Genomic DNA, 21,121 nt, shown 5'->3' with positions numbered 1-21,121 from the left:
TATTTAAAAAGTTAAAGAAATATTAATTAATTAATACTCCTATAGAATTTTTTGTTAACTACCAAATATATTATTTATTTACTCTAGAAAAGTACAAAGTTACCAATTTGGTTATTGAGTTGATCCAATTCTTTATAGTTAACTTCGATCTGATACGCTAACTATTTATACTAAAATTTAGCAATATCATATTAATGCTAAAGAAGAGCACAATGCACTTGGCTTTGACGACGATCCAACTCTTGCAAGTGAATTTTACAGCGCTGCAGTTCATCCTCCTTCTTTTGGGTTTTTGTGCTGTAATTCAAAAGCTCTTCAAAGAAAATTAAACAAAATTTTATAGTTTTTCTAAATTTTGAAAAAGTAAATCTCCAAGAAAAACCTTTTTTCAGCTGATTAACAGCGGCAGTCTCCGATTCAATTTTCTATGTTATAAAAAATTATTTTTTTTTAATTTTTTTAATTTTATTTGTTTAAATCAACCGAGCGAACATCCAATAACAGACGCTCGTACTCTTTTTTTTCTGTTTCCAATTCGGCTAGTCTGGAAATGTGATGCTTATATTCGAGGTCCACTTCACGCCAGCGACTTTGAACTTCGGTCTCTTCTTTTTCCAAATCACGAACCTTTAAAAAAATTAGGTTTATGTAAAAAAGTTTGTCTAATTTATAATAATTTTTTTTAAATAAAAAATTATATAGCTAAAAAAAACTTTAGTGAGAAAGCAATTAATAATTATAAGTATATTTTTATAAATTTTATAAATTTAAAAGAAAGCAGATTTTTATTTATTACAATCTGCAAAGCACAATATTGATTGTATAAAAATTTTTTGTCAATAAAAATTATCTAAAGAGAATTTAAATTTATAAATTAAACTTAGAAACGATGAAAGGAAAAAAAATAATAGAATTTGTTTTTTATAATTTACTTAACGCAATAGAGCTTGTATATAATTATATCAAAAAAGAAATGAACCTAACAGAAATTATTTTTTAAAAGTAGTAAAAAAGTACTACAAATATTTTAACATTACGTTTTTAATCTATATTTAAAGAATAAAAAGTTTTTAATAAAAAATATTAGAAAACTTTTAGTCAATTATAAAAATATTTAAATTCTAATAATAAAAGTTTTTTTGAATACGAAAAAAAAATTAAAAAAATTGAATTTATTATACACGAATATATAAGCTTTAGAGTATTACAAGTACAAATTCACTTTAACAATATAAATATGAATAAATATATATAAATACTGAAACAACTTTTTAAAATGATAATAAAAAAAGAAATATAATATTTACTATAAAAAAGTAAATTCAATATAAATAGAATGATTTATTATAACTTTTTTTAAAAAGTAAAAAAACTTTAAAAAAAAGTATATAAATATTACAGAAATAAATATATTCTAATGAAAAATATAAAAATATAAAATCGTTTAAAAGAAATGATAACAAAAAAATGATTTCACAAAAAAAAATTTTTCACATTAAAATTTTATTTTTACGGTGAACTACTAAACCTCCAGCAAAAGATGCTCCAGTTCTGACTCACGATTGGCTATTTCCTTTTTCAATTCTTTTTCCGCTTCACTCAGATTTTCTATGATAATTATTTATTTTATTATTATTATTATTTTTTTGTTTTATATTTATTTTTTACTTTTTATTGTACTTTTTACTACAAAAAAAATTAATTCTATTTTTAAATAATACTTATTTGTTTCTCTATTTCTTCAAAACTCATTTCCGTGCTGCGAAGCAGTGTTAGCGGTTCATTTCTTTTTTGTTGGTGCTGTCGCGTTACGGTTAGTTCTTTATATTTATTATAATCGGAACTCTTACAAAACATATATTATCAAGTATTATTGTTTGCTGTCATTAATAATAATAATTTTAGTAATCATTAAAAAATAAGTCACTCTAACTTTTATAGTCAATAAAGTTTTGTATTTTTCCTATATAGCCAATAAAAATAATTATTAATATTATAATAAAAATAAAAGTTTACGATTCGTAAAGAAAGCAAAGTTTCATACTGTTGTTAGTAATTATAGTTGTTCATTATAATTAATAATAATACTATTAAAAAATATTTAAAAGCTTTTGGACGTAATAATTATAATAATAATGAAAAAAGCAATCAAAATGGTTTATAGTACCTTTTCTTCATTTTTTATTAACTGTTTACTTTTTAGTGTGCTCATTGGCTGTTGATATTATCATGATAAAACATTAATAATTATTGGCTATTCCATTATCTTTAGTTAATTATAATTATTGATAGAAAAGTTATTATTAGTTTGAATTTAAAAATATGTTCAGATGACAAATTTATAATGATGTACATTATTTTAATATATAAAGTGCATTTTTTGCTTAATAGACTTCGTATTTATACTTAAAAAAATAGTACGAAAAATAATGGAAATAATAATGAAAATAAAAACATATATTTTAGTGAAAGGTATATTACTAGAGATAGGGATGAAGTCCTATAGGACCTCGAGGAGGAGGACGGAGGAGGACGGCCGGCTTTAGCCAATCGGATCAAGTGGCTTGCAGTCACAAACTCATCAGCATTTAAATATCCGTTCTGGGCAAAAACATATTTTAATTCATTAGTATTTTCTGTGTTAAAAGAAAATGAAGTATAATTCTTTAAATAATATTTAAATATAAGTAATTATATTTAATAGAAATAGTCGAATTATTGCTAATAATCTTTTTATATATATAATGTTTTGAGTGAATTTTTATTATTAAAATAATTATAAAAATAATATTTTAAATATATTTATATATAAAGACATAAAGTTTAGTATACAAAGTATAACTTGAGAATAATTATTATTTTATAATAATAATTGTTAGAAAAAGCTTTGATTATTTTATAATTTAAATCTATAAAAAAGAACTAATTAATACTACACAATACAAAAAGTTTTTCCCTCATCATTTTTAATAAACAAAATATATTACTTTATTAATTTAAAACAAAACACTAAAAAAAATAATTGAGTATTATTATATAAATATTTTATAAGTGAATAATAGTAATTTTTTTAAAAATATTTTACAATTATAAAAAAAGTTAAAAGTTCATCTCTTATGTAAAAAAATTATTTTTTAAAGAAAATGTTGAAGTTTATCAATATTATCGATAACATAAATTAGAACTGTTACGAAAAAGCCTAGTTTCCATTATAATAACATTTATAAAAGAAATAATAAGTATTTTAAAAAATATTGTAAAAACTAAAGAAAAAATTTTTTTTATTAGTTTTATATAATTATAATTTGCAAAAAAAAAGTCAATTTTCCGTATAGAATATTACAATTACTATTAAAAAATTCTTAAACAAAATAAAAATATTTAGTGAAACTAATAAATAAATTTTTTTATCAAATAATGAAAAAAAAAAAGTTTTTAAAGTTTTCTTTCCTTCTAAATAGTTTTTTTCATAAATAATAACTTTATACTTTATTTGTATCAGAATGTTCCCAAATTTCTGCCAATGTAACGTTTGACAGGCCAGAATTGCTAGTCATCTGCAAGTTTTAATAAAATAGTGAGCTGGAAAACTTATATATCGATGAAAAGTTTTTATTATAAAGCTCGTAATAGGTTTTTAAAAAAATATCTTTAGTGCTGGGGAATTTTTTCTATAATAGAAACTTATAATGAAAATATACTAAAGTATTTTTTAAAAAAAATTATATCTTTATAATAAAATTGTTAAAATAATTATGTTATACACAGGCTGTCCACAATTTTTTTAATGTATAGGAAATTTAATTTATATATAAATTTATTATTAGTACAATAGTATTAGTGAAATTTATGCAAAATTTCAAGTAAGTGTAACTTTATTTATTTTTATAAAGAAGTATTATTTTATATGGACTCGTTTTTTATGAATAAATTTTGTTTTATTTAATTATATTTATTAAAAGTTCAGAAAAGTCGTGCTTTCATTAAAAAAAAGGACATAAAATTATTGTTGATAATACTAATGACTATAACGAATTCTGTGGTGATTAAAAGATACAGAGTATTATTAACATCGGTGGATATATATTAATACAAGTAAATAATTGAAATGAGCCGCATGAGGCGGCCATGATTCTTATAATGTTTGGTACTACATGTTTTTTTCTCGTGATGATTGGTGGCTGACACTGCCAAACTGCCTCAGTGCCGTAGGCATGTCCGCGATGGATTAACCTATCCCACAAAAGCTATTGCGCAACAAAAATTGTGGACGGAGATGCTAATATAACTGTTGGTCGGTACACTGCGCCTTTCCTGCCTTCAGACCTTTAAAAAATACAACAAAAAATAATGAATTCTTTATAATACTTGCTTAAATTGTGCTCCCGAAAGTTTTTCACCACCACGTGTTGCTTTATAAAAGAGATCATAAGAATGACTTTTTTCCTCTGAAGTGATGTTGAATTTCTATAAAATAAAGGAAATAATAATTTTTTTAAGAACGAAATTAAATTTATGACTTTTGGCCTCTGGTCCTGATTGAAACCTTCCGCACCTACAAAAATTAAAAAAAAATAACTAGAAAAAAGAAATATTATAAGTTATGTTTACTAGTATCATTCAGCCCTTTAAAAGTAGGAAGTGGGACCTTCAAAATAGAATAAGTAATAATACTGAAATTTAATAATTTTAATGAAATTACTTTCAAATTTAAATTAGAAAGATCCAAGGCTTTGCCTTGCTGAGCCAAAGCAATTAACTTTAGTGCCACGAAAAACCGTGTTTTGTTTAGCTTTCCTATAAAAAATAGAAAAAACTAAAACACTTTTGAAAAGTTTGTACAAAAAGCAAAAATTAAATGGAAGAAAAAGGTTGAAAATTAAATTTTTTTAAACTCGCATAAACTGTTAAAGCTATTAAATTTCAGTGCTTTCCAGTACTTCGGTTTACCAGTAATATACTTTATATTATCTATATTATATTACTTTACTGTCTATTAAATACAAGTTTGAAAGGCGTCAATCTGCAATATTAGTATCACACAAAAGTAAGAAATGAATTTAAATTATGAAGAAGTATAAATTCACCAGCATCAACCAATAACAAAAAAGATAAGATTTGAATCATGAACTAATGTTGGGTTTGTGTATTTTTTTTAAATAAGCACCCTAATTTAAGGTACTAGAAAATATTACATGCTAATAATGCCCGGTTTATTTTATATTATGTTTAGAAATTTACACTTCTTTTGTGTTATAGAATCTAAAAAACAACGATTATTATAATTTTTTTTAGTGTTAAAAGTATAATTTAAAAATACCCAAAAAGCAATAATTGAGATTACAGAATCTTAAAAGATCAAGACATTCATAAAACTTAACTAAAAATGCAATATTAAAACTAGTAAAGTACATAATTGTGTGTCTTTTGCCAGCATAGCAAATATACAAAGTAATAATAAAAAACCTTCTTTATCAGAATCCGCCAAATCCCAAATCTTTAATAAAAGTAAAATAAAGTTATATTTAATTCATTTACTAAATAATAGAAATATATATTTATAAAATACAATCGCCAACGTGTTTTTGGGTAATCCAGAAAGTTTAAACTTTGCAGCTAAAAAGTTTCCGGTTAGGAATCCTTTTTGAATTTAAAGAAAATGCGTACAAAGCTAAATTAGGAAGAATATTTTTTTTTATAAAAAAAGTCCATAATTTTATTAAATTTTTAGAATTATAGTTAAGTGCATTTTGTTTTTAAATACATACGAAAATTGAAGAAAGTTAAAGATAATAAACTTAAAAAAAAAATTATTATAAATAGTTGTTACACTCAATATACCTCTGTTACCACATAGTTGGTCACGCAAAACTTTATAAGTATAAAAAAAAAAGTTATATGGCTAATTAAAATACCAAACTTATTTTGTGTGCCATATATAGCTAAAGTAAAATTTTTTAAACGTTAAACTGATTAAAAGCCTTTAAATTAAAGTTTGAATCGAATATTCTTTTTCCTCAAAAAAATTAAAATTTCAAGGAAATATTTTTGTATAATGAAACGGGAAGTAAAAATTAAACTTTGAAGTATATTTTAATTTCAATGAAATTATTAATTTTTCACTAAATCACAACTCCAAACTTAGTACATTAAAAACATTTATTATTATTATAATTGCATTCAATCCTACTTTAATTAGGATTATCGTAGGGCAAGACGATCAGGACAAATTAAATGTTTTCTTAGACAGAAGAACAAATAATAAAAATTATGCAATCTCTTTTAGTTATTTTCTTTAAAGCCTTATAACTCAATTTAAATTTAAAATATATGATCTTCGGAAATAGCCTTAACCAATAAAAATACCTTCGTTACGGGTATCCCATTTTTGAAATAAAGATTCATAAAAGTATTTTTCAGAAGACTCGGATAAAAAACTCATCTGGTTAAATACCCTATAAAAATTTAAAGTTTTATTTAAGAATAACCAAATAAGTTTCGTCTTACTGAGTTTAAAATATATATACAGGATTTATGCAAATGGGGATCTTTTTACGAAGGGAAAAGGAAAGTTTTAGTCGAAATATTTAACTATGTAAATAAAAAAAATAGGAAAGCTTGAAGGAGCTATTAAGAGGTCTGCGATCATCCGTTTAAAGTAAAAAATTGTTAACAGTACTTGTTCTATTAATAACTACATAAGTTGTAAAACTTAAAAACCATTGCTAATCATATCATACACTTGATTAACCCTTGCAAGTATTTCGCCTTCCCTATAAGCAAGGAGTATTTGGAGTGTTTTCTTATCATAAGTGATGCTCTCGCAAAATCTATGCTTCACTTGTTATTTTAAAATGCTTACACGTTTTCTATAGCCATTATGGGTTATTTTTTTTTTGCAATTGTATAGAAAGTAAGTGGATAACGAAGAGGCCCATTTATATTCTCCCTCTTTATTTTATACAGAGTGCTCCTTCTCGCATTAAAAACAGGGTACCCTTTTATAAGAAAATATAAAATATATTCAAAGGAAAAATATGAATAACAAAAAGAAAGAAAAAAAAAAGAAAAACGCTAAATTGATTTATTTTTTTTTTTGGAACGGGCATTCGTCTAGTTCTAAGGACGTTAAGCGCTCATTCAGTACATATTTTTATCCCCTTCCTTCGAGGAAGACAAATTACCAATCAGTGTAACTTCTTTTGAATATTCATCATAAGTTTTGAGAGGATAAGGTGCCTAATTTATCAATATAAGACGTACCTTAGGTTTACGCTATTAATTTATGAAAAACGTTTAAGAAATGAAATTTTCACATTGTCCCAAGATTGCAATATAGTTATTTTTATTATTATCAAAAATAGTTTTTGTATGCTTTGCTCCATAAAAGGGTTTCAAAAGCAATACAGGTATTACAACTAAATTTGTTATTTGAAACCTATTAGTCTGTATAAAATGTAGAGAAAAAAATTAATTAAGAAGTTAAATAACTTAAAAAATAAAGCAGAATGTTTTTTCCCCAACTGTTATAATAATTAAGTAAGCGAATAGCAAAGTTTGTTTACACTTTAGTACACCAAAATTTTAAATATTTTAAGTGTGAAGCAACTTCTGTGAGTTAAACTATAAGACTTTTTTTTTCTTCTGCGTGCTGAAAACGTGCGCGAATACAAGTAGCGTTTCTTGTTGGTTTGATTTTATTTCAAGTATTGCCTTCCATATACACTAAAGATATACATATATATATATATAATTTTAAGTAATAAAGATATATTATAAAACGTATCGTTAATATAACAAATATATACTTTTTTATGCTATGCAAAAGCAATTCTCACGGTTAACTCAGCTAAGAAGTGTTAGAACTTTTTCTTGCGGTAAGTTTATAGGTATATCTCACAATATTTATAGTAGTTATATAAATTTTAAAATAGTATTGTTATTATTACCTATTTATAGGTTACATCATTATAAGTTAGTGATAGTTAACAGATAGGAAAACCTTTTATTATAAATATATATTTTTAACAAAATTCAATAATTAAGGACACCAGGCAAGTTTACCTTTAGTTAATAAATGGACTCCCAGACGCGATTCTCGAGCTTGTCTTGGCCGCTTTCCTCTTTTGTTTCCTCTTCCTCCCCTCTTACGTTTAAACGCACAACAGATCTTTGAAGGTAATCTATTCTTGATTTTTATATTCATTTCAATTATAATAGTATTATTTTATTAAATACTTAGGAATCAATGACAAGGGTCTTCTAAAAGAGGACATTTATAAATTAGTAAAGTTTTTAACTAAGGACAAAAAGGCTACTGAAAACATCTCACCGTATATTATTATTTTTTAAGTATTTTAAATGGGAACCCTGGTTATATGAAAATGGGTGAACAAAGATTTTCATATGTAAACTATTAATGTTAAGAAAGTATCACTTTATTTTTTGGTAACACATTCACTGTGGAGTTGATAATTAATAAGATTTTTAAGATATTTTTCAATTTAAGACTTTTTAAAAAAAATTTATTACTAATTATTTTTACATTAAATATTTACCATTTATAAGGATATGATAAAAAAGTTGTAAAAGTGATGTTTTAAGTTGAACATTTCCGCAACGTTATTAATATTACGAAAAAACTTTTATAATACTTAATTGTTTATATAATTTTTTTCTTTTATTCTAAACAAAACTTAGTTTAATAAACTTTAAATATTTTTTATCTTTGCGAAGTCGGCAGATCCAATTGGTTACTCGAAAACGTGCAGAAGAATTAATTTTGACGGGCATTTCTAAAAAGAGTTCTCAAAAGTTGGCTTATCAGGAATATGAAACCGGGAAACTTTGTACCTTTTTAAATTTTTAATTTTTAAAACCTTACCAAATTTTTTAAGATTTATTTTTATTAGTTATCCAAATTTACCTTAAATCGTGTGCTAAATTTTTTATACTTAAGTAATTTCTATTATAAAAGCGCATCTTTTAAAAGAAGACGATTTTTACTTACATGAATCGCGTGGCCCTGTTAAATATGGAGAGCGGGAGTGCCTCGCTTATTTGTTCGGGCGGATGCCGCACGTGTACTCCAGTACTGCTCGAGTCCTTTTCGAAGTAAAAAATATTACTTTATTTACTCAATTTCTTACTTTTTTTAATTATCGGCTTCAGTTTTAAATTAGACATATAAATAATAGGAGTCATAAATCTTTATAACTTTTTTTAATTAAAATATATCCTGTAAATTTTATGTTAGTATTATTATGCAAGAAGGTATATTTTTATTGTTTATATTTTTTTATAATATATATTTACTGAGTAATTTGCACGTTAATTTTTGAGAATTCTTTATAAAGTAGATATTTTTTTTACTTTTACTTATAAATCTTTATTTATATTTTTGTTGATTTCAATTTTTATAATTTATAAATTTATGTAAAGTTAAAGTTAATATTGTCCGAGTTTTTTTTACTGCAGTTAAAGTTTTTATTTTACTTTTTACTGATTTTGTTTTTTATACATTATTTAAATTTAACTTTTTTGATAAATTTTTTATTGAAAATTAAAGTTAATACATCGCATTATAATCTAAAAAAAAATTTTTTTATTATTTTATCTTTTTTAATAATCTCGCGAGTTATAGTATTAATACATTTCTCTAATTAATTTTATAAATTTTTTGTTTATATTATTTTGTTTTTAATTACAATTATATTAATAATAATAAAAATAATAATGCTAAAGCTAAAAAGCCGATTTCCGAAATTCAAGCCGAGCACCGTACTAGACTTTGGTAGCGGCTTGGGGTCCACTGTTTGGTATTTTTGTATTCACTTTTTTTTTTAAACTTTTTCTTTGCGCCATTATATATTAGCAGCTTATAATTTTTTTGTCATTATAATTTAATAATTATTAGAGAGCGCTTCACTTGAATTCATAGTTTGTTATTTCTTATATCGAGTTTTCCAGTATTTTTCTGTAATTGTTTTTCTGCTCCACTTTGACTCTTTACTTCCTATAATAAGAGTTACTTTTTTCTTTATTTTTTCGGTTTGCTCCTAAGTTGGGTATCTTTTTAATATTCATTGTGAAAAACATACTGCAGAGTTTCATTATACTTTTTTTAAAACAATACAAACTCGAGTTGATATTTAGAAGATTTTCTGTTAAAACTTTCTTAAAAATTATGAAATTTGTTATTTTTTTTTTTTGTTGAGTAACCACTAACTTTTTATAAATTAAAAAAATTATTACCAATTTTAATTTTTATAAAACTTTTGATTAATTTTATTGGCTCTCATAATCACTTCTTATATACGAAAATTTAGTTTTTATAATATTTATATATTTTTCACGTAATTCTTATTTTATGATACTTTTTTTATGTATAAAACTATAATTAGTTTATAAAATAGGGCCTGCAAGTCTATGTGGAGCCACGACCTCTATTTCGATTGTATTGAAATTTCTCAAAATATGATGAACCTACAAACTTTTTTGGAAACTTGTAGTTATTGTTATTACTATTAGTATTATTATTATTATTATACAACTTATTTTTAGCCAGCGCTACTGGAGTTATTCCGAACGTCAAACAAAAGAAATACTCTTCATTAACTTCGAAAGTAAACTTTTATTACTTTTATTATTATTTATTATTATTATTATTACTAGGAAACTTACGACTTAACAATAACAGCGTATACTCTTTCTGAACTTTCTGATCGTGAAGTTTTTGAGAAGTCATTAATAAATTTGTGGTCCCAAACGAAAGGCTTTCTTGTTAGTTTTTTTATCAATAATAAACTTTTCCATTATTATTATTATTGTTATTATAATATTTAAGGTTCTTATTGAATATGGAAACAAAACTGGTTTTCAAACTATAACAGTTGCGAGAAATATTTTGTTGCGTTTGAGTAATGCGAAACTCATTTCTCCAGTTCGTTAATTACTAATTAATTAATTAATTATTATTATTATTACTTTTTTTGTAGTGTCCGCATTCTTTTTCTTGTCCAAAAATTGGGGAGGAACGCACATGCTTTTTTGTGCAGAACTCCGAATTTCCTTCGAAAACTGTACTATTTATTATTTAAAAGGTGTATTAGAAATAAAGACTAACTTTTTGGTTCTCTGAACGGTGATGATGTTTAGAATTACCATTATTTTTGGTTTACATTTTTCATTTATAATTTTTTCTATTTTAGTATTATTTTTGTTATATTGTTTGTATGTATTATTTTTGTATATATTGAAAATTTTTATTATTTGTAAAATTATTATTATTCATATTATTACTATATTTTAAAGGTTTTAAACCAAAAAGTGAAGAAGAAAGGGGTTTTTCGAGAGCACTTTTCTTTTCTTATTATTGAAAAAAGGGAACATTCGAAAATATCCGGAAGTGATGAGGATGAGGTTCATATTTTTTTCAAGAGGGTTTTTTTTATATTTTTCTTGTTTTGTATTATATAATATATACTTATTACTATATATAATTTTTATTATTATTAGAATTTTTTATTACTTTATTATTTTTAACTTTTATATTAGTTGTAAGCGTTTTTTTATTAAAAAATATAAACTTTTATTTTACTTAATATTTTTTAGCTTTTGATATACTTTTAAGGTAATTTTTAATTATTAATATTTTGATAATATAATATTAACTAATATTTTTATGGTTGACAACATTGTAGACTTCGGATTGGTCGAGAATTATGAATATACCAATTGTAGCCAAACAAAAGGTTTTGTTCGACCTTTGCACTCCCCTCGGTGAGCTTAACAAAAATTAGTAATAGTAATTATAATAATAATGATTATAATAATAATAATAGGAAGACTTGAAAGGATTGTTGTCAGCGCTCGAAGAGGAAAAAAGGATTTCCGGCAGTTACGAGAAAGAGCGTGGGGCGATCTGTTTCCTCCTGATACTTTTACTATAGAAGATGATATTAATGAAAATAATGAAAATAATAATAATGATAGTAATAACTCATTTGATACTAAACATAATAATTTTTGAAATTATAAATATTATTTATAATGATAACCAGAGTGTCACATTTGGCGCTTTTTATGTCACAACATTACTTATTCTTATTATTCTAAAAAAAAACTGTTTTTTCGCTTCTTTGAATTTTTAAATAAAGTTATTTATATGTCTTCACTATTATCAAGAAAGAAGTTTTCTAAGTACAAATAATATGAAATTGCATATATTATTAGTAGCAAACGTCGAAAATAGTACTATTTTTTTTTGCCTTATTACTTCTTTCCACTCACTGTTTTTATTGAAAAGAAATTTAATTTTTTTTTGAAGTAAAATTTTTTTTACGAAGTTAAATAGTTAAAGAGTTAGTCGATTGCTTGAGTAAGGAAAAAAGTGTCTTCAGTTTTTATAGTGTTAAATATTAAAAAATAGTATTATATTTTTATTATTACTATAAAATTTTTGTAAATACACTATTATATATGAAAAGTTTGACTTGTTTGTTTGTAGATATAAAATCATCTAGCCAAGTTAAAGATATTATAAACTTTAATTCTAGAAAAAAACGTATAATGCATAGAAGTTTACTTAAACTTTCTTAAATTAAATTCCCATTCAGTCACTCCTATAACTTTTTTTACTTCTCATAAATTTAACTTTTTTTTCAAGTCGTGCTTTTTTTTGGAAGCATAAAGTAAATTCCTTCCTTGTTTAATATTGCGTGTTAAATAATTAATTTTTGGGTAATAGAGAAAATATAAATATTATTAGTAAGAAGCTCAGTAAGTGTATATATATACATGCATATAAATAAGGCAGAGTATAGTCCACAAAGCCAGAGAACTAAAGGGTGAAGGTACTGTCGCACTAAAGGAAAACCCTTTATGGATTAAACCGGTCGTTGTGTACTGTCCGTAAGGAAATTATTTTAATATAGGATAACGGGAAACAGAAGTAATTACTGGTTTTCTTAGTGTAGATAAACTAATTACCAGTTTAATTCTAAGAGACCATATATGTTTAAGGACTCAATATATAATGCGCCTTGTTAAGGAATTGTTACACCATCTGACGAAATTCCTCAGCGGGTCGCCCTATACAGCGATTTACATCTCGTCAAGGTTGCTACCAGCATCTGCAATGCTACTTTAAAGTTATTTAACTGGTGTTGCCATTGAAGAATTACTATAACCGCGAAAGAAAACCAACTAAGGCCCTTTCTATTAAGATAAGCGCACTGCATCATCACTGCCGCTAACCTTTATAAGAAAAGTTCATCGGCGGCCTAACTACTATGGACGGTCTCACGTAAATTACGTTGCAATGAGGTTTGCGACTCCAACTTTCAATAGTTTACTTTGTGCCCTATAGCATACTCTCGTTCGATGAACAATAATTGTGCATCTTCCGCTTGAGCCTACTATTTGTCGCGAGCTATCTCTTTGCTTTCAATGAGACAAAACAAGCTGCTAAGCATTGTAACGGCAGCGCCGTAATTTGTTTGGAACGATGCTTTACAGTAAGACCTCTAGCTTAAGCCCTTAACTAACGTTTTTAAAGCAATCTTCTCGCTACCGAACGGTTCAGTAAGTACACCAATTAACTTTAGCAGAAGAACTCAGTTAAAACTAAAGGACGGCGAAGTTTTGTTGTATTTTATAGAGGTTAGAGTCTATGTTACACTGGATCTTGCTGTACGCTATCACTTTGTTGAGAGTTCGATAACTCGTTTTTTGTACCGTTCGATACTAGTGTCTATCTTTTATTAATAGAAAAATTTACTTTCTAAGCTTGTGCAACACATGCATAATTTTTACTTCCTTTGTAATATTAGTAGATGACCAGCACACCTCTAACGCATATTAAAGCGACATTTAAATTCTTAAAAAAAAGGATTAAAAAAACATATATAAGATCTACAATGGAAACACGTCAACTACTTTTATACACAAATAAATGGTAGTCATTCATATAAGCAACGTTGCGTAAAAACAGCGAGGAGGTAATCATAAACCTTACTATTGCAGCATGCAAAATATATTTCTATCGCTGCCCTTAACGTATCCTTGCTTTATGTTTCATTTTATGCATTAATCTCCGTGATCTGTTTTAAATCTCTCGTAGATGGAAGAATGAGGGGAATTGTATAAACTCGGTACGGTTGCATAAAATTTTTTTGCTAAATAGTTGTAATATATATGCTTATTATAAAAGTTATCATCAGGGCTATAGTTTGAACTCTTTAAAGTAAAGAAATATAATTCATGTTAACCTGATTATTGGTTCAAATCGTAGACTTAGTTGTGTGATAACGAATTAGGTTGTTTTCTGGCGCTTTATATACAGAAAGAAAAAAATGGGGTTCTTAACATTAATTAATAACTATAAAAATTTTTTTACAAGGCCCTTCTGAAAGACCCAAGTAGGGCTCATACATATAGCTCCAAAAAATTCTTATCTTTTTTGGGATTTAATGAAAACATTAAAAAGTTTTCGTCTTGCTATAAATAACGGGGTGGTGTTTACGTTAAACTTTGCCGTTTTTCCGATTATCTCTTACGCTACAAGTATGAGAACAAACTCATAAATTTCCCCTATAACTCAAGCTGATTATGCAAAAGATACCTATTCAGCGACTTAATCAATTGCGAGAGCAACGATTGCAATTGACATTCGGCAACTCTTAGTGATTTTGGGACGGACTATTAAATGATCTAAAACCATCTGTAATAGTTTTGTAGCTTAGAACGCGTCGTCACGATCAAATTTTGTTCTAGACGCTAAGTAACACGAATTAATGCAACGTCGTTAGCGGATCGCATCGCTAAATAGCACTGCCAGCTCAAATTGAGTCCAGTTGAGAGAAGTGGAGCCATCCTCTACTTAACTAACAGGGAACTGTGGCTTCATTGCAATGCTTTTAAATCCCTCTTTCGTCACTCTATGTTGTAACTGACCTTGAAGACCCTGTGTAACACAGCTGAGTTTCAAGGGTTACACGGCCAACGCGGAGAGCTCTAGGGAGCACTAAATGAGGCATGATGTACTTGCAAGATATTACCTTTTTAAAAGGTATGAACGCCTTCTAAAAACTATCGAAGCGAACAGTTGAAGGATCAGTTCTCTGTCCCTCTCGAAGTTGGGCAAAGGGAAAGAGGCTTAGAAGATAAGGATTTTCTTGTTGTTTACCAGAAATACCGCGACCTACTTGAGCCTAGGAAGTCACGGGTCATTATCATCATACCTCCTTACCTGAGTTTAATATAAAAATTCAAGGTCAGTGAATGACCCAGTAACCTCTTTGCCTGAACGAGTAAAAGTCACTAGACTGACTTTTCGAAGTGAAGGAGACTTCTGGTTGAGTATAGCACGAAGGGTCTGCAATGCAAGCCACAAATGAGCAATAGGAAAAGCTATTTCATAAGTTTCTTATACAGAGGTCGTGAATTTACTTTTGCAGAAGTTTCCTGGAGCGAAAGACGGTTAAATGCGAGTCCTTTAAATAAAAAGAGGAGCAGATGCAAGCTAAGATCACAATGATATATCAATATACCTGAGCTTATGAGGCCTTGAGCTTGTTATCAGTAGAGGATATAAACTTTATAGCCTATAGTACCCACTTATGCTTTAACCAAATTTTTATTACCAAAATAAAATTTTTTTATAAACTATTAAAAGATATTATTATAAATCAATAATACAAGGAAACCAACAGCATTTTGTTTATTTTTCTTTACATGGCGCTCAAGGGAGATTAGTATTTTTGCTCATCAGAAAAAAACCATGTGGGAACAACTGATTTTGAGGTGTAAATTACGTAACTGTAGCCACAAAGGAACAGGAGCTTTTTACAGACTGTTTTTTTTGGTTTGGTTAAATATCTTTTTATTACTATTACTTTTAGAGCTGTATATTTACTCGCCATCAATTAATATTTTTTCGAGTTTTATTTTAGCTTTTCTGTTGGTTTTTATTGTATATCTTTGTACTTAACGATCACTTATATTACAGACTTCCTTAAATTAAGTTATTATGTCTATAGGCATACCAGTAAAGCTTTTGCACGAGTCTTGCGGTAAAAATATGTTTTTTTTTACATTTTATTTAAGTGTTAAGTGTCCTTTTTTTTTAGCTTTTATAATAACCCTCGAATTAATTACTGGGGAACTGTTTCGTGGAAAACTTGTTGAGTGTCAAGATAACTTTAACTGCCGATTAGAAGGTTTTTTTTGTCCGAGATTTATGATTCAAAATGTATTGTTCTTCTATAAGTCCAATTTCGTCTTAACTTTTTTGATATAATTGTTATATTTTGATTTTATAGGACTTAGACTTTATTTTATAATAGCTATGTAACATTAAACTGTAAGTTTTATATATATTACCCTCAAGAACTTGTGTTATATAATGCTCATATAGTAAATTAATTTGTTTTAGGCGTAACTTATACCTCTCGAGACGGGAGAACCTCAAAATTGGAACACGCATATGTTCGAGGAAGTAAAATAAGAATGGTTATTCTGCCTGACATGCTTAAAAATTCGCCATTGTTTCGCAAGATGGACAAACATTTGGCTGCCCAAAAAGCAGCTGCTGGTAGAAATGCTGGTTAGTATTTATTTAATAAATTTTATTGAGTATTATATATTTTAATTTGATTTATACCGTACAATTATAAATATCTTTTTAATAGCTGGAAGAGGCCGAGGCCGAGGCCGATAATCATTTTTTATTAGCCACGTAAAACACGCGAGTCTTACTTTTATATATATACATGTGTTATTGGAGTTGAAAATTTTTGGAAGCTCTAAACTAAATTTTTTAATAAAATACTTAAAATAATCCTTTTTTTTTAAGTAATTTACAAGGCGAGCAGCTCTTCTCTCTATATATTTATAAAGCTAAATACTTTTAACTTCTGTATACATTGCAATTTGCTCTTGTATACTTGAATATTTGGAGCTGAAATTTTGGGTATTCCTTTTATAATATAATTAATTTTTAATTTCCTTACCTTTTTTCCTTTGGAGTTTTCGTTAATAAATTTCGACTATAGCTTTGATTCATTTTAGAATTTTACTTTTTACGAAGGCGGTTAGTTCTTTTCTCTTATCTGCTTTTTACTTCTATACTTTTATTGAGGCTTAGGAACTTTTTAACTAGAACATTAATTGGTGTATATTACTTCACTCGTGACTTTAAAAAATTAAAATCTACCAAATATTAAGTTTGAGTATATAACACTTTTCTTTTTACTCTTTAATTGTTGCAGTACTGAAAATTTCAAAGTCATATTAGTTAGAGCAAAAATTTAAAAATTATACGATAAAGGCTGTAGAGACTTTATTATTCAGGAATTTAACAGTTTTAGAGGTTAATTAGGAGTCTTTAGGCTTCAACAGAAATGTGAAAATCTTAAACATTTGATAAGTGGCTAATTACTTATGGCCGACTAGCGTGGGAGAGGCGCTCTTTTGAACTGTGCAATTATTTAATTTATGCAAAAGCAAGAGAGTGACTAACTTAAACTTGTTACATACTCTTATTATAACCATTTGGTTAGCATTAAATAATTAAAATATAATATTGCAACTTTCCGCGATTGTTTTTCTTTTTAAAAAATTTATAATTATTTGTGCAGAAAAATAATTTTTTTAGAAGTCAAATTTTTTGAAAATAAACAAGAGACCTTAAAATTCAAATTAAATCATCTTTCCAAAAAAGTTATTTACTAAAAGGGATTTATGTACGCTGTTATTTAAAATAATAAAAAGAACCAACCATGAGAAGTTGATAACTAGACAAGGACCAATTTATGTAAAAAGTTAACGCAAGTCTTCAAATTAAATCTGCTTTTTAAGGCTTTAGGTTATCTTAACGGACCGCAATAGACAATTCACGCTTCTAAACTGATATTGTTATTTCCAAATCAAAAACTTTATTCATTTCTGGAAAACTCACACACCAGTTATTTTAAATTAAAAATAATTTTAAAGCGATCGTAAAGCACAAGAACTAAAGCAGATCCCACAGTTCTCAGAGCATTCGCACCAGCGCCTTTAAACAACGCGGTCATGCCCTCGTCTTTAACCACTTTTCCTAAACAGTGTATAGTGTTCGAGTAAAGCCACTTTTCACGTGGCTTTTCGGACTGCATTTGCATGCGCCGGCGGATAGTGTCAAACGGATAAGAACAGTAGCCGGCTGCAACGGCGGAGGTCTGAGCTACTAAGAAAGTTGCGAACAAACCCTTCAAGCCTTTGTCGTGCTGATAGGGATTCTTGTCCTTCAGTGTATCGAAAAGCCCGAAGTAGACGCCGCGGTATGGGATGATGCCTAGCACGGAGACACCAAAACCGTTGTAGAGCCCCAAAAAGCCTTTAGAACCCCGCGCAGTTTTGATCAAGCAATCGCCGAGTCCATTAAAATCTCGCTTGCCGGAACCCACATCGGAGGCCAGACGTGTACGAGCGTAATCTAAAGGGTACACAAATAAAAGGGATCCAGCCCCGGCCAGACCACCAGAAGCCTATATAATGGAGCCCGTCTATTCCAAAAGAGGCACATTTTAAAAAAAGCATACCAAATTCACCACAAACGCGGGCCAGAAATCTTTCTTAGTGTCGTACTTAGGAAACAATACTTTTATGGTGTCTTTGAAGGCAAAATTAAAAGCTTGAGTAGGAAAATATCTTATAACATTGGTAAAATTGCCACGCCAAAAAGAAATAATTCCCTGTTCTTTTCGTACCCGTGAAAAGCAGTCTATAATCCCTGAAAAAAAAGGTTAAAACACCAAATCAAGCAAAGGCTCCTAAATGTATTATTATTAATAAATATTACCAGAATATCTCCGGACTTCACCAGAAAGAATCCTTGTGTTAGAATCTTGAGTTTGAATAATTAGCTTGACCCTCTCTATTGGAGCGGTACATGTTTTCGCAATGGCGCCGGAAACACCGCCTAACAAAAAATTTTTTCCAAAATCCAAAGCAGAGTCAGACATTACGGTAAATACTAGGTGAAAAATATATATATTAAAAAACCCGTAAGTTTACAAATATATAAAAAAAAAGATAAAAAGTTGCCAAACGTCTTGTATGAATATTACATCTTCGGAAAGCTAAGGGGTCTCAGATGAGCGAAAAATATAAGCAGAGGAGAACGAAGAGGCGAAAGAGCCCCCTCTGTTTAACCCTATATATGCTACTTCACATGATATTATAACATTGCCATAAATTCGTCACGTGGGGGAGCTGTAACAGAGTTTTTTAATTTCGAAACTTTATATTTCCTATATAAAATATAGTCAATAACAGTGTATAAGCAGACATAAAACTTACTCCTTTGAATTTTTTTTATAAGAAAATTTTGCACAGCCTCTCTGCTTACGTGTTTTAAAAAGGAAGGCTTGATAAAGTACCTTGTTGAGGTAGTAAAGTAAACCACGCATGCTTCCATAGGCGGTGTTACTACGTTTGGGACTTCAATAACTACTTTTTATTTCGATGAGATTAAGTAACTTACTACGCTTTCCCCGGTTGCCACGTCATGCCGTATTATTTTTACAGAAACATGCAATACATCGAGTTACGGAGCATGAAATTTTTTCTCTGAGAGAGATAACAAGTTACTTTTTTTAATTTAGTCTACCTTTCAGAAAATATTATTAAATTCATAAATTTTTCTTAGATACTAATATAATTATTGTTTTCCTTAACAAAGAAAAATATTACTTTTATACCAGTAAGAATAAAATTATATGAATTCGATATTATAGAGCACATTAGATAAGATGTTTAAGTTACATATTATGTTTTAATATCCTATTATTAGGGAATACTTCCTCTTTAATTTTGGAACATTTAAGGATTCAAGCAATGGAGGCTTGTATTGTTGTTAATTTTAATAATTCATTTCACTAAGTTAATGTTATATTTTTTTTTAATAGCAATTATGTACCGATATATGCGTAAGGGAAGTATACTTACTACTGAGAGCACACTTTTTAAAGTTTTATTACCTCTCAGTCAAGTAGATTGGAGAAAATCTTTAGAAATTCTTAAAAAGTTAAGGATTGAAGTTAAAGACAAGGCGCTTACATATGAACGAAAACAGTTACTTTTGAAGGCGTACGAGGTTGTGTTTATATCTTGCGCTACAGATAATCAATGGGGCGTTATTGGAAAACTTATCGAGTTGCTCAACAATGAGGAGCTTTCTTTTTTTATTCCATTTTCTCGACTTATCGATATTTGTCGTATTAATAGTTATTATAAAACTGCACAAGAAATTTTTGATTGTATGAAACAGGCGTTATCTTTTCAAGTAGATAATAATACTGTTTCGATAAAATCGCTTCAGGGTTATAAGCCCTGCCTGGATGAGCCTCATCTAGTAAATGTAATTCCGCTTCACCAGATCGTGGAATCTTATGCCTCTTTAATTGGAATATATGCAAAAGTAGGAAAATTTAAAGAAGCTCTTGACTTTTATGATGAATTAAAATCACTTCACACTCCTATCCCAATGAAGCCCTCCCTTTTTTTGAGCGTTTTGGAAGCCTGCAGAGATGGCCCTTTAGAATTAGCTAAAGAGACCTTTTCTCTCTATAATAACAATAGTGAGAGTGGTGAGATTTGTAAAGATCTTCAAAACGATTTTGTTGAGCCTTTTAGTTATAGAACTAAAGAATGTATAAAAACACTTAAGAAGAAACAGGTTTTATGGAATAAAGAATCTGTTTCCCGCGGGATTCTAACGGCTTTGATCCGCGCCCATGTAAAACCGCGTGCTTTGGAAAGCGCTTTAGAGTACTTTGAAAACTTTAAAAGTACAAAATCGGAAATAAGCAATGTGATTGTTTCCTGCATTCTTTTTTTATTTCAAGAGGCTGAACTTTATAGGGAAGCCATTAATTTCTATAAACAAAATCGGGATGTTGTTTATAAACTGGATATGGCGTCGTGTGAAATTGTCAGGTACTGCGCTGATGCGAAAGTAAAGAAGGAGAATGCATTAAATAAGGAGGGACGTAAAGAGTTATACCCTTACTAAGTTATTATTTGGAGTAAAAACTTTTATATAATTTGTAAAGAATCCTGTCGCTAAAGGGTAATCTTT

General features: G+C 27.7%; 4 protein-coding genes and 2 long non-coding RNA genes across 6 annotated transcripts; 4 read left to right on the top strand and 2 right to left on the bottom strand.

Moving 5' to 3' along the window:
* Window positions 1–103: 103 nt before the first annotated feature.
* On the bottom strand, window positions 104–6,398 carry LOC135143708 (intersectin-2-like; the record flags this gene model as incomplete). Its single annotated transcript, XM_064075613.1, has 16 exons — window positions 6,367–6,398; window positions 5,570–5,640; window positions 5,467–5,497; window positions 4,703–4,797; window positions 4,612–4,648; window positions 4,521–4,555; window positions 4,369–4,467; window positions 3,489–3,557; window positions 2,482–2,601; window positions 2,168–2,215; window positions 1,722–1,800; window positions 1,529–1,608; window positions 484–627; window positions 383–425; window positions 219–313; window positions 104–161 (listed from the first exon to the last, which is right to left on the bottom strand). Coding segments are annotated over exons 8-16 (736 nt in total), but the record flags the coding sequence as incomplete, so codon positions are not given.
* Window positions 6,399–7,811: 1,413 nt separating this feature from the next.
* On the top strand, window positions 7,812–8,311 carry LOC135143698 (uncharacterized). Its single transcript, XR_010282884.1, has 3 exons — window positions 7,812–7,877; window positions 8,047–8,178; window positions 8,243–8,311. It is a non-coding gene; the product is annotated as an uncharacterized LOC135143698 (long non-coding RNA).
* Window positions 8,312–10,707: 2,396 nt separating this feature from the next.
* On the top strand, window positions 10,708–11,414 carry LOC135143697 (uncharacterized). Its single transcript, XR_010282883.1, has 4 exons — window positions 10,708–10,782; window positions 10,847–10,942; window positions 10,998–11,081; window positions 11,314–11,414. It is a non-coding gene; the product is annotated as an uncharacterized LOC135143697 (long non-coding RNA).
* Window positions 11,415–15,831: 4,417 nt separating this feature from the next.
* Window positions 15,832–16,780, top strand: LOC135143703 (uncharacterized). The gene is made up of 5 exons (XM_064075607.1): window positions 15,832–15,865; window positions 16,010–16,073; window positions 16,131–16,220; window positions 16,436–16,606; window positions 16,692–16,780. Exons 2-5 carry the CDS (start codon window positions 16,031–16,033, stop codon window positions 16,718–16,720), a joined length of 333 nt encoding a protein of 110 aa, XP_063931677.1. The 5' UTR covers window positions 15,832–15,865; window positions 16,010–16,030; the 3' UTR covers window positions 16,721–16,780.
* A 1,130-nt stretch (window positions 16,781–17,910) lies between these two features.
* Window positions 17,911–19,162, bottom strand: LOC135143701 (uncharacterized). The gene is made up of 4 exons (XM_064075605.1): window positions 19,110–19,162; window positions 18,842–19,015; window positions 18,582–18,772; window positions 17,911–18,527 (listed from the first exon to the last, which is right to left on the bottom strand). The coding sequence occupies exons 2-4, from the start codon at window positions 19,002–19,004 to the stop codon at window positions 17,967–17,969; spliced, it is 915 nt and encodes a 304-aa protein (XP_063931675.1). The 5' UTR covers window positions 19,005–19,015; window positions 19,110–19,162; the 3' UTR covers window positions 17,911–17,966.
* A 387-nt stretch (window positions 19,163–19,549) lies between these two features.
* LOC135143702 (uncharacterized) lies at window positions 19,550–21,078 on the top strand. Its single transcript, XM_064075606.1, has 3 exons — window positions 19,550–19,627; window positions 19,835–19,888; window positions 19,950–21,078. Exons 2-3 carry the CDS (start codon window positions 19,879–19,881, stop codon window positions 21,053–21,055), a joined length of 1,116 nt encoding a protein of 371 aa, XP_063931676.1. The 5' UTR covers window positions 19,550–19,627; window positions 19,835–19,878; the 3' UTR covers window positions 21,056–21,078.
* Window positions 21,079–21,121: the final 43 nt, after the last annotated feature.

The sequence above is a fragment of the Zophobas morio genome, unplaced genomic scaffold (assembly GCF_036711695.1).
Source record: "Zophobas morio isolate AGI-343-1 ecotype UQ-CSIRO unplaced genomic scaffold, CSIRO_AGI_Zmor_V1 ptg000072l, whole genome shotgun sequence".
Taxonomy (NCBI): Eukaryota; Metazoa; Arthropoda; class Insecta; order Coleoptera; family Tenebrionidae; genus Zophobas; species Zophobas morio.
This window is presented reverse-complemented; position numbering and strand designations above follow the sequence as displayed.